Raw genomic sequence first — 13,985 nt, forward strand, 5'->3', positions numbered from 1 at the left:
CCCCATTGCCCCCTATGTGGGTATTATGGGATGTCCTATAATCCCCACTGCCCCCTATGTGGGTATTATGGGATGTCCCATATCCCCATTGCCCCCTATGTGGGTATTATGGGATGTCCCATATCCCCATTGCCCCCTATGTGGGTATTATGGGATGTCCTATAATCCCCATTGCCCCCTATGTGGGTATTATGGGATGTCCCATATCCCCATTGCCCCCTATGTGGGTATTATGGGATGTCCCATATCCCCATTGCCCCCTATGTGGGTATTATGGGATGTCCTATAATCCCCATTGCCCCCTATGTGGGTATTATGGGATGTCCCATATCCCCATTGCCCCCTATGTGGGTATTATGGGATGTCCCATATCCCCATTGCCCCCTATGTGGGTATTATGGGATGTCCTATAATCCCCATTGCCCCCTATGTGGGTATTATGGGATGTCCCATATCCCCATTGCCCCCTATGTGGGTATTATGGGATGTCCCATATCCCCATTGCCCCCTATGTGGGTATTATGGGATGTCCTATAATCCCCATTGCCCCCTATGTGGGTATTATGGGATGTCCCATAATCCTCATTGCCCCTATGTGGGTATTATGGGATCTCCTATAATCCCCATTGCCCCCTATGTGGGTATTATGGGATGTCCTATAATCCCCATTGCCCCTATGTGGGTATTATGGGATGTCCTATAATCCCCATTGCCCCTATGTGGGTATTATGGGATGTCCTATATCCATTTCCCATACCTCGGGAGCCTCTTATAAACAAGGGCAGACATTGACGACGAGATCCAACACCAGTGCGCCAGTGCAGCCTTCGGCCGCCTGAGGAAAAGAGTGTTTGAAGACCAGGCCCTCAAAACTGTCACCAAGCTCATGGTCTACAGGGCTGTAGTGATACCCGCCCTCCTGTATGGCTCAGAGACGTGGACCATGTACAGTAGACACCTCAAGTCGCTGGAGAAATACCACCAGCGATGTCTCCGCAAGATCCTACAAATCCCCCGGGAGGACAGACGCACCAACGTTAGTGTCCTCGACCAGGCCAACATCCCCAGCATCGAAGCACTGACCACACTCGACCAGCTCCGTTGGGCGGGCCACATTGTCCGCATGTCCCTGACACGAGACTCCCAAAGCAAGCGCTCTACTCGGAACTCCTACACGGCAAGCGACCCCAGGTGGGCAGAGGAAACGTTACAAGGGACCACCCTCAAAGCCTCCCTGATAAAGTGCGACATCCCCACCGACACCTGGGAGTACCCTGGGCCAAAGACCAGTCCGCCCTCAGTGGGGGAAGTGCATCCGGGAGGGCGCTGAGCACCTCGAGTCTCATCGCCGAGAGCGTGCAGAAAGCAAGCGCAGGCAGCGGAAGGAGCGTGCGGCAAACCAGTCCCACCCACCCCTTCCCTCAACCACTGTCTGTCCCACCTGCGACAGAGACTGTGGTCCTCGTATCGGACTGTTCAGTCACCTGAGAACTCACTTTTAGAGTGGAAGCAAGTCTTCCTCGACTCCGAGGGACTGCCTATGATGATGATAATCCCCATTTTCCTTATGTGGGTATTATGGGATGTCCTATAATCCCCATTACCCCTGTGTGAGTATTATGGGATGTCCTACATCCCCCATTGCCCCTTGTGTGGGCAGAAATAGAGAGAGAGTCAAAGCCGACGGCCTACCATGTTCATGTACACGTTTGTGGTCATCTCCTCGTCCTTTTCATTCTGTTGGGAGGGGTGGGGGGGGGGGAAAGAAATGATCAGAATTAACATTTTCCCAATTGGAATGTGGAACTGGCGACCCCAGGGGAGTGTATGAGGTGAAAAGCATTGACGGGGAAACTCGATAAACACATGAGGAGGTGGGGGTGGGGGGGGGGGGAAGGGATATGTTGTGAGGGCGAGGTGAGGGCTGTCCCGGTCGGATAACCCACTTCCAGCCGGGGTCACGGCAGCGGAGCATGGACCCGCTCCCGAGGAAATTCCTCGGCCTCACCTCGCTCGGCCGTGACCCGATCAGGGGCTCGGATATCAAACAACTTTACCCTCGTGTGTCAGCCGTGGCTCAGTGGGCAGCACTCTCTCTCCCTCACCTCCGAGTCAGGAGGTTGTGGGTTCGAGTCTCACTCCAGGGACTTGAGCACAAAAATCCAGGCCGACACTCCCAGTGCAGTGCTGAGGGAGCGCCGCACTGTCGGAGGGGCAGTGCTGAGGGAGCGCCGCACTGTCGGAGGGGCAGTGCTGAGGGAGCGCCGCACTGTCGGAGGGGCCGTGCTGAGGGAGCGCCGCACCGTCGGAGGGGCCGTGCTGAGGGAGCGCCGCACTGTCGGAGGGGCCGTGCTGAGGGAGCGCCGCACTGTCGGAGGGGCAGTACTGAGGGAGCGCCGCACTGTCGGAGGGGCAGTACTGAGGGAGTGCCGCACTGTCGGAGGGGCAGTACTGAGGGAGCGCCGCACTGTCGGAGGGGCAGTACTGAGGGAGCACCGCACTGTCGGAGGGGCAGTACTGAGGGAGCGCCGCACTGTCGGAGGGGCAGTACTGAGGGAGCGCCGCACTGTCGGAGGGGCCGTGCTGAGGGAGCGCCGCACTGTCGGAGGGGCAGTACTGAGGGAGTGCCGCACCGTCGGAGGGGCCGTGCCGAGGGAGCGCCGCACCGTCGGAGGGGCGGTGCCGAGGGAGCGCCGCACTGTCGGAGGGGCCGTGCCGAGGGAGCGCCGCACTGTCGGAGGGGCCGTGCCGAGGGAGCGCCGCACTGTCGGAGGGGCCGTGCTGAGGGAGCGCCGCACTGTCGGAGGGGCCGTGCTGAGGGAGCGCCGCACTGTCGGAGGGGCCGTGCTGAGGGAGCGCCGCACTGTCGGAGGGGCAGTGCTGAGGGAGCGCCGCACTGTCGGAGGGGCTGTGCCGAGGGAGCGCCGCACTGTCGGAGGGGCCGTGCCGAGGGAGCGCCGCACTGTCGGAGGGGCCGTGCCGAGGGAGCGCCGCACTGTCGGAGGGGCCGTGCTGAGGGAGCGCCGCACTGTCGGAGGGGCCGTGCTGAGGGAGCGCCGCACTGTCGGAGGGGCCGTCTTTCAGGTGAGACGTTAAACCGAGGGCCCCGACTGCCCTCTCAGGCAGATGTAAAAGATCCCTCAGGTACTATTGGAAGAAGAGCAGGGGAGTTCTCCCCGGTGTCTTGAGACCAATATTTATCCCTCAAATCATCATCACTAAATTATCGGGCCATGATCAGATCGCTGTGTGTGGGAGCTTGCTGTGCACAAATTGGCGTTTCCCACATTACAACAGTGACTACCCTCCATAAAGTATTTCATCGGCTGTGAAGTGCTTTGAGATGTCCGGTGGTCATGAAAGGCGCTATATAAATGCAAGTCTTTCTTTTAGAATTTAGTGCCCGAGTCACGGATTGCAGCCTTGGAATTCCCGGCAGGTGTCGGGAATATTTACTGCCAGCCGGCTTGGGGTCACATTCCCAGCTGTCATTCCCTCCCCGCCGTCACCAGCCACAATGCCTGGCTGTCTGGCTCCAGGAGGAGGTTCTGCACAAAAGTAGACAGGGCCTCGATTCTCCCAAGCCAGACGGAGAGGCGTTAAATCTGGACGGCTAACTAGAGGTCGTGAAGCATCCGCGCCCCGGGGGGTGGGGGGGGTGGGGGGGGAACAGAGGGAGAATGGGGTCAGAGGCCTAGCCTAGGCAGACTAGGCCCCGTTGCCAAGAGCGACGGGGACAGCTGGGCTTCTGGCCTCGATCATCGCGGCTGCCGGATGTGGAGGAGAGCACGGCATTCCAGAGGACCGGAACATCAGCTGGAGTCCGATTTCCTTCCGACGCTGATGCCTTTGGTTGGCCATTATCCAACTGGAGGTGGGGGGGGTGGTTTTGCCAAATATTTCTCGGTTCTCCCACCCCCACCACATGAATTACCCTCCCCCCACTCAACCGCCCATTCTTCCTGTGTGGGCCGCGACCTGCAGCAACCGGCTATTCGACCACATGGGCCTTCGCACCACTGCTTTCCTCTTCTACCACCGCCCTGCCTTTTTCCGGGAGCGGGAACCCCTGTGGGTACTGCCCCCACGCACCCCCCCACCGCCCCAGCCTCTCACCGACCTCAAGGGTCGAGGCGCCAACGCAGGAGCTGAGGTCCAGCAGCTCACAGCTGGGGGTGTCCGGAGCACCAGCCGGTTAATTTAACCACCGCACCATCGGCGGAGCCAACCCTGACCTCGGGTGTCTAACCCCATGCTGTACCTGCCCTGGGTGTGTTTGATGGGACAGTGTAGAGGGAGCTTTACTCTGTATCTAACCCGTGCTGTACCTGCCCTGGGAGTGTTTGATGGGACAGTGTAGAGGGAGCTTTACTCTGCATCTAACCCCGTGCTGTACCTGCCCTGGGAGTGTGTGATGGGACAGTGTAGAGGGAGCTTTACTCTGTATCTAACCCCGTGCTGTACCTGCCCTGGGTGTGTTTGATGGGACAGTGTAGAGGGAGCTTTACTCTGTATCTAACCCGTGCTGTACCTGCCCTGGGAGTGTTTGATGGGACAGTGTAGAGGGAGCTTTACTCTGCATCTAACCCCGTGCTGTACCTGCCCTGGGAGTGTTTGATGGGACGGTGTAGAGGGAGCTTAACTCTGTATCTAACCCCCTGTACCTGCCCTGGGAGTGTTTGATGGGACAGTGTAGAGGGAGCTTTACTCTGTATCTAACCCCGTGCTGTACCTGCCCTGGGAGTGTTTGATGGGACAGTGTAGAGGGAGCTTTACTCTGTATCTAACCCCGTGCTGTACCTGCCCTAGGAGAGTTTGATGGGACAGTGTAGAGGGAGCTTTACTCTGTATCTAACCCGTGCTGTACCTGCCCTGGGAGTGTTTGATGGGACAGTGTAGAGGAAGATTTACTGTGTATCTAACCCCGTGCTGTACCTGCCCTGGGAGTGTTTGATGGGACAGTGTAGAGGGAGCTTTACTCTGCATCTAACCCCGTGCTGTACCTGCCCTGGGAGTGTTTGATGGGACAGTGTAGAGGGAGCTTTACTCTGTATCTAACCCCGTGCTGTACCTGCCCTGGGAGTGTTTGATGGGACAGTGTAGAGGGAGCTTTACTCTGTATCTAACCCCGTGCTGTACCTGCCCTGGGAGTGTTTGATGGGACACTGTAGAGGGAGCTTTACTCTGTATCTAACCCCGTGCTGTACCTGCCCTGGGAGTGTTTGATGGGACAGTGTAGAGGGAGCTTTACTCCAGGGACTTGAGCACAATCTTAAAATTAGAGCCAGGCCGTTCAGGGGTGATGTTAGGAAACACTTCTTCACACAAAGTGGGGGGGGGGGAAAGAGTCTGGAACTCTCTTCCCCCCCCCAAATGCTGAGGGTCAATTGAAGCTTTGAAGACTCAGATCGAGATATATTTGTTGGGTATCGGGGTATCGGGAACAAAGGCGGTTAAATGGAGTTGGGCACAGATCAGCCATGATCACATTGACTGGCGGGCTGGCTGGACGGGCTAAATGGCCTCCTCCTGTTCCTGTGGCCCGGACACTTACCAGACTGATGAGCTGTAAGAGGGTCATCCCCACCCTCACCGTCACCTTCTCATCCGCCGTCTGGGCCGGCCGCACCTCTCCATTGTAGCTTTCGAAGAGCTTGTTGAGGAGACGCTTCTCTGCCTCGGATGCCGCCACACCTGGGGGTCAAGGTTCAAGAACGGTTCATTTAACAACCGGTTGCTGTTCAGCTCCTCCCTCCACCCCGCTCACTCCCCCCACCACCCCCCCACACACCCCGCTCACTCCCCTCCCAGCCCCGCTCACTACACACACACACACACACACCACACGCACACTCCCCTCGCGCCCACACACACACACACACGCACACTCCCCTCGCGCCCCCCCCCCACACACACACACACACTCCCCTCGCGCCCCCCGCCCCACACACACACACTCCCCTCGCGCCCTCCCCCCCCACACACACACGCACACTCCCCTCGCGCCCCCCCCCACACACACACGCACACTCCCCTCGCGCGCCCCCCCCCCCACACACACTCCCCTCGCGCCCCCCCCCCACACACACACGCACACTCCCCTCGCGCCCCCCCCCACACACACTCCCCTCGCCCCTCCACACTCCCCTCGCCCCCCCACACTCCCCTCGCCCCCCCCCACACACTCCCCTCGCCCCCACACACACACACACACTCCCCTGACCCCCACACACACACACACACACACACACACTCCCCTGACCACACACACACACACACTCCCCTCGCCCCCACACACACACACACACTCCCCTGGCCCCCACACACACACACACTCCCCTGACCCCCACACACACACACACTCCCCTCGCCCCCACACACACACACACTCCCCTCGCCCCCACACACACACACTCCCCTCGCCCCTCCACACTCCCCTCGCCCCCCCACACTCCCCTCGCCCCCCCCACGCACTCCCCTCGCCCCCACACACACACACACACACACTCCCCTGACCCCCACACACACACACACTCCCCTGACCCCACACACACACACACTCCCCTCGCCCCCACACACACACACACACTCCCCTCGCCCCCACACACACACACACTCCCCTGACCCCCACACACACACTCCCCTCGCCCCCACACACACACACACTCCCCTCGCCCCCACACACACACACACACTCCCCTGGCCCCCACACACACACTCCCCTCGCCCCCACACACACACTCCCCTCGCCCCCACACACATACACACTCCCCTCGCCCCCACACACACACACACACACACTCCCCTCGCCCCCCCACACACACACACTCCCCTCACCCCCACACACACACACACACACACACACTCCTCTCGCCCCCCCCACACACACACACTCCTCTCGCCCTCCCACACACACACACTCCCCTCGCCCTCCCACACACACACACTCCCCTCGCCCCCCCACACACACACACTCCTCTCGCCCCCCCACACACACACACACACTCCCCTCGCCCCCCCCACACACACACACACTCCCCTCACCCCCCCACACACACACACACTCCCCTCGCCCCCCCCCCACACACACACACTCCCCTCGCGCCCCCCCCACACACTCCCCTCGCACCCCCCCACACACTCCCCTCGCACCCCCCAACACACTCCCCTCGCACCCATCTCTCCCTCCCTGACACTTCCTCCCTCCCTCCCTCCCTCCCTTCCCTCAGTCAATTTCCTCCCGTTCGTGTCTGAAGGCACGAGACGGTGCTGGGGCCCATTTGCAGCGAAGGCAGGTCCCCTCAGCTACTTCACTGTCTGGAGGTTCTTCATGAGACACAGCCAGCTATTCGACTACAGAGGGGATCACAGCCAACCACAATCCTGTCCTCAAGTGGACTCCACAACACAGACAGAGGCTTCCCAAAATGGGACCCTGTCCCTTTAGACCCGGGAAGCTAGTTCTGGCCCAACTCAACACAGGTTTCAATCTGGGAGCTTCCACATAGTGGCTCAACAACAACAACAACAACTTGTATTTATATAGCACCTTTAACGTAGTAAAACACCCCAAGGCGCTCCGCAGCAGCGATACAACAAATGTTTGACACCGAGCCCCATAAGGAGAAATTAGGGCCGATGACCAAAAGCTTGGTCAGAGAGGTCGGTTTTAAGGAGTGTCTTAAAAGGAGGAAAGAGAGGCGGAGAGGTTTAGGGAGGGAGTTCCAGAGCTTGGGGCCCAGGTAACAGAAGGCAAGCCACCGATGGTGGAGTGATTATAATCAGGGATGGTCAGGAGGGCAGAATTAGAGGAGCGCAGACATCTCAGGGGGTTGTGGGGCTGGAGGAGATTACAGAGATAGGGAGGGGGCGAGGGCCATGGAGGGATTTGAAAACCAGGATGAGAATTTTGAAAATCAAGGCGTTGTTTAACCAGGAAGCCAATGTGGGTCAGCGAGCACAGGGGGTGATGGGTGAGCGGGACTCGGTGCGAGTTAGGGCACGGGGTCAGCGAGCACAGGGGGTGATGGGTGAGCGGGACTCGGTGCGAGTTAGGACACGGGGTCAGCGAGCACAGGGGGTGATGGGTGAGCGGGACTCGGTGCGAGTTAGGACACGGGGCAGCGAGCACAGTGGGCGATGGGTGAGCGGGACTCGGTGCGAGTTAGGACACGGGGCAGTCAAGTTTTGGATCACCTCTAGTTTACGTCGGGTAGAATGTGGGAGGCCAGCCAGGAGTGTGTTGGAATAGTCAAGACTGGAGGTAACAAAGGCATGGACGAGGGCTTCAGCAGCGGATGAGCTGAGGCAGGGGCGGAGACGGGCGATGTTACGGAGGTGGAAATAGGCGGGTGTAGTTATGCTGCGGATATGTGGTCGGAATATGACACCAAGATTGCGAACAGTCTGGTTCAGCCTCAGACAGATGTTGAGGTGGGGGCTGGAGTCAGTGGCTGGGGGAACGGAGTTTGTGGCTCCGAACTACACAGGGCACTGCCCTGTCAGCCGTGGCTCAGTGGGCAGCACTCTCTCGCCTCTGAGTCAGAAGGTTGTGGGTTCAAATCCCACTCCAGCGACTTGAGCACAGAAATCGAGGCCGACACTCCCAGTGCAGTGCTGAGGGAGCGCCGCACTGTCGGAGGGGCAGTGCCGAGGGAGCGCCGCACTGTCGGAGGGGCAGTGCAGAGGGAGCGGCGCACTGTCGGAGGGGCAGTGCAGAGGGAGCGGCGCACTGTCGGAGGGGCAGTGCCGAGGGAGCGGCGCACTGTCGGAGGGGCAGTGCCGAGGGAGCGCCGCACTGTCGGAGGGGCAGTGCCGAGGGAGCGGCGCACTGTCGGAGGGGCAGTGCCGAGGGAGCGCCGCACTGTCGGAGGGGCAGTGCCGAGGGAGCGCCGCACTGTCGGAGGGGCAGTGCCGAGGGAGCGCCGCACTGTCGGAGGGGCAGTGCCGAGGGAGCGCCGCACTGTCGGAGGGGCAGTGCCGAGGGAGCGCCGCACTGTCGGAGGGGCAGTGCCGAGGGAGCGCCGCACTGTCGGAGGGGCAGTGCCGAGGGAGCGCCGCACTGTCGGAGGGGCAGTGCCGAGGGAGCGCCGCACTGTCGGAGGGGCAGTGCCGAGGGAGCGCCGCACTGTCGGAGGGGCAGTGCCGAGGGAGCGCCGCACTGTCGGAGGTGCCGTCTTTCGATGAGACAATTAAACCGAGGCCCCGTCTGCCCCCTCAGGTGGGCGTAAAAAAATCCCATGGCCACTATTTCGAAGAAGAGCAGGTGTCCTGGGGCCAAAATCTATCCCTCAACCAACATCGCTGAAAACAGATTATCTGGGTTGTCACATAGCCGTTTGTGGGAGCTTGCTGTGCGCAAATTGGGATTTTCTGCATTACAACACTCCAAAAGTACTTCATTGGCTGTAAAGTGCTTTGGGACGTCCGGTGGTCATGAAAGGCACTATATAAATGCAAGTCTTTCTTTCCTCTCTAGCCAGAATTTAATCGCTTTCCCCTTTCTTCCCTTCACGCACCAACCCGGCTCTAGAAATGCCGGTAAAACCCATCCAGACACGGGTCAGGAGTAGATGGAGCTGGTGAGCTGTGAATTCTGATATGTCGATGACACTCCCGGCCAAACTGACCACCCTGTCAATCGTCCCCAAAAGTTGGAAGTGCTAGAACTAAGTCTCCTTGTAAACAACAATGACCATCTTCTATTAAGAGAGGATTTGAGTATAAGAGTAAAGACGTCTTACTGCAATTATACCGGGCCCTGGTGAGACCACACCTGGAGTATTGTGTACAGTTTGGGTCTCCTTACCTGAGGAAGGATATACATGCCACAGAGGGAGTGCGACGAAGGTTCACCAGACTGATTCCTGGGATGGGGGGATTGTCCGATGAGGAGAGATTGAGCAGACCGGGCCAATATTCTCTGGAGTTTAGAAGAATGAGAGGTGATCTCATTGAAATGTTCTTACGGGGCTCGACAGGGTAGATGCAGGGAGGGTGTTTCCCCCGGGCTGGGGAGTCTAGAACCAGGGGTCACACAGTCTCAGGATAAGGGGTCGGCCTTTTAGGACTGAGATGAGGAGAAATTTCTTCACTCGGAGGGTGGTGAATCTTTGGAACTCTTTGCCCCAGAGGGCTGTGGAGGCCCAGTCGTTGAGTATATTCAAGGCAGAGATAGATAGATTTTTGGATATTAAGGGAAGCGAGGGATATGGGGATCGGGCGGGAAAGTGGAGTCGAGGTCAAAGATCAGCCATGATATTGAATGGCCGACTCCTGCTCCTAATTCTTATGTTCTTTTCTCTGGAGCCGTGACTCGCCTGGCCTAAAATGCACCAAACTGTGGAACATTGAGCACAGACCTAATAGTCTCCTTCATTGCCGTCAATGTCTGTGCTGGTTCGACCCTGGTGGAATATTAACGGTGGCCATTCATGGTTGGATAATACAACATTTTCAAAGGATGATACCAGAAGTGCGAGGGTAGACGTATCAGGAAAGGTTGAACAGGCTGAGTCTCTTTTCGTTTGATAAAAGAGGCAGCTGAGGGGTGACCTAATAGAGGTCTTGAAAATGGTGAAAGGTTTTGATGGAGTGGATACAGAGAGAGTGTTTCCACTTGTGGGGAAGAGCATAACTAGAGGCCATCAATAAAAGATCGTTACCAAGATAAAAGTTCACGGGGTTGGGGGTAATATATTAGCATGGATAGAGCATTGGCTAACTCACAGAAAACAGAGTCGGGATAAATGGTTCATTCCCTGGTTGGCAACCAGTAACTAGTGGGGTGCCGCAGGGATCAGTGCTGGGCCCCCAACTATTTACAATCTATATTGACGATTTGGAGGAAGGGACGGAGTGTAACGTAGCCAAGTTTGCTGACAATACAAGGTTGGGAGGAAAAGCAATGTGTGAGGAGGACACAAAAAATCTGCAAAAGGACACAGACAGGCTAAGTGAGTGGGTAAAAATTTGGCAGATGAAGTATAATGTTGGAAAGTGTGAGGTCATGCACTTTGGCAGAAAAAAAATCAAAGAGCAAGTTATTATTTAAGTGGAGAAAGATTGCAAAGTGCCGCAGTACAGCGGGACCTGGGGGTCCTTGTGCATGAAACACAAAAGGTTAGTATGCAGGTACAGCAAGTGATCAGGAAGGTCAATGGAATTTTGGCCTTTATTGCAAAGGGGACGGAGTATAAAAGTAGGGAAGTCTTGCTACAGTTAGACAGGATATTGGTGAGGCCACACCTGGAGTACTGCGTGCAGTTTTGGCTTCCATATTTACGAAAGGATATACTTGCTTTGAAGGCAGTTCAGAGAAGGTTCACTCGGTTGATTCCGGGGATGAGGGGGTTGACTTATGAGGAAAGGTTGAATAGGTTGGGCCTCTAGTCATTGGAATTCAGAAGAATGAGAGGTGATCTTATCGAAACGTATAAAATTATGAGGGGGCTTGACAAGGTGGATGCAGAGAGGATGTTTCCACTGATGGGGGAGACTAGAACTAGGGGGCATGATCTTAGAATAAGGGGTCACCCATTTAAAACTGAGATGAGGAGAAATTTCTTCTCTCTGAGGGTTGTAAATCTGTGGAATTCACTGCCTCAGAGAGCTGGGGAAGCTGGGACATTGAATATATTTAAGACAGAAATAGACAGTTTCTTAAATGATAAGGGGTTATGGGGAGCAGGCGGGGAAGTGGAGCTGAGTCCATGATCAGATCAGCCATGATCTTATTAAATGGCGGAGCAGGCTCGAGGGGCCGTATGGCCGACTCCTGCTCCTATTTCTTATGTTCTTAAATCCAATTCGGGGAATTCGGGAGAAACTTCTTTACCCAGAGAGCGGTGAGAATGTGGAACTCGCTGCCACAGGGAGGGGTTGAGGCGAATAGTATCGATGCATTTAAGGGGAGGCTGGACAAGCGCATGGGGGAGAAGGGAATAGAGGGTTATGCCGATAGAGTGAGATGAGGAAAGACGGGTAGAGGCTCGAGTGGAGCATAAACGCTGGCACGGACTGGTTGGGCCCAATGGCCTGTTTCTGTGCCGTACGTATAGCCTAACCCCCCCAACTATTATTTAACTCCATTACATTGTATCACACACCCAGTTATTAATAGAATATTGCACATTCTCGTGTGGTCTGGGCCAGGGAGCAGAGGAATTGTTCAGACAGTCTGACCCCATCCACCTGCTCCTCTCTGTACATGGCTTTGTTCCTGAATTAACCTCGCAAAACCCAAAATTAACCCTACAGTCACCTCAGCTTTTCCTGGGCTCGGACACATTCCTTACAGTAACACACTCTGATATAACCCACACCCCTCACTGTAACACCGATATACCCCACACCCCTCACTGTAACACCGATATACCCCACACCCCTCACTGTAACACCGATATACCCCACACCCCTCACTGTAACACTGATATACCCCACACCCCTCACTGTAACACTGATATACCCCACACCCCTCACTGTAACACCGATATACCCCACACTCCTCACTGTAACACCGATATACCCACACCCCTCACTGTAACACCGATATACCCCACACCCCTCACTGTAACACCGATATACCCCACACCCCTCACTGTAACACTGATATACCCCACACCCCTCACTGTAACACCGATATACCCCACACCCCTCACTGTAACACCGATATACCCCACACCCCTCACTGTAACACCGATATACCCCACACCCCTCACTGTAACACCGATATACCCCACACCCCTCACTGTAACACCGATATACCCCACACTGTAATATACTCCACACCCCAACACTGTGATATACCCCACACCCCTCACTGTAACACTGTGATATACCCCACACCCCTCACTGTAACACTGTGATATACCCCACACCCCTCACTGTAACACTGTGATATACCCCACACCCCTCACTGTAACACTGTGATATACCCCACACCCCTCACTGTAACACTGTGATATACCCCACACCCCTCACTGTAACACTGTGATATACCCCACACCCCTCACTGTAACACTGTGATATACCCCACACCCCTCACTGTAACACTGTGATATACCCCACACCCCTCACTGTAACACTGTGATATACCCCACACCCCTCACTGTAACACTGTGATATACCCCACACCCCTCACTGTAACACTGTGATATACCCCACACACTCTAACACTCCCCCATACACCCCACACCTCGGCATGCTGATTGTAGGAAGGATTAGTTGGGTTACGATCTGGTCGTGCTATGGGGTGGTCACCCTCGTCATCGGTTACTGGAATTCAACCCCCCCCGCGCCCGTGAACTGACCCCACATCCTGAAACTCACGTGGAGCAGTATCCAAGGTTGTCCAGGAGCTAAATCTGACCTGAAGACGGTGTGACTGAGGAGCTGGAAACACTGGATACATGAGTAGAAAATAACCCTGTGCCATATGAGCCGCTTCGCCAGCCTATTATTTAACAGCTCGAAAACCTACAGTGCAGCTTTAAATCCTGCCTGAACCAGGTCGGTTTCGGGAGAAGTGGGTGATTTATGTGAGCCGGGGACTGACTCTTACCTGCCCCTGTTCCAAGGAGGAAGAAAATCTGAAGCCCCAGCGCCAGCCCTGCGCCTCCCATGTCCAGCCAGCCACTGATGCCAAAACTTTTCACAAACTTTTCTCAACTTTGGCCAAAACTTTTTTTTTAGCTGCGGGGCTTTTAGCTCCGCGCTGATTGGCCGGGGCTGGTCAGCGGGCGTCGCTGATTGGAGCAGGGCTCAATAGGGTGGGCGGGGCCCCCCCCTCAGGGCCAGCCTCTGGAATCCGGATCCCGTTACTCCAGTGTCCTGGCGCTCATGCACCTGTTCCTCTGGCTTAAAGTCCCTCTGAAGGACATTTAAAGGGACAGTGAAGGTGGGGGGGGGGGTGTTGGGATGGCTGCAAATTGCTGTGCTGTCGCTGTTTAGGAATTTGGGCTTTTGACAGTATATTCATGCCATTT

General features: G+C 56.4%; 1 protein-coding gene across 1 annotated transcript; it reads right to left on the reverse strand.

Moving 5' to 3' along the window:
- Positions 1 to 1,692: 1,692 nt before the first annotated feature.
- LOC139257829 (acetylcholine receptor subunit beta-like) lies at positions 1,693 to 13,625 on the reverse strand (the record flags this gene model as incomplete). Its single annotated transcript, XM_070874635.1, has 3 exons — positions 13,562 to 13,625; positions 5,555 to 5,694; positions 1,693 to 1,737 (listed from the first exon to the last, which is right to left on the reverse strand). Coding segments are annotated over exons 1-3 (246 nt in total), but the record flags the coding sequence as incomplete, so codon positions are not given.
- Positions 13,626 to 13,985: the final 360 nt, after the last annotated feature.

This window comes from Pristiophorus japonicus, unplaced genomic scaffold (assembly GCF_044704955.1).
Source record: "Pristiophorus japonicus isolate sPriJap1 unplaced genomic scaffold, sPriJap1.hap1 HAP1_SCAFFOLD_910, whole genome shotgun sequence".
NCBI lineage: Eukaryota > Metazoa > Chordata > Chondrichthyes > Pristiophoridae > Pristiophorus > Pristiophorus japonicus.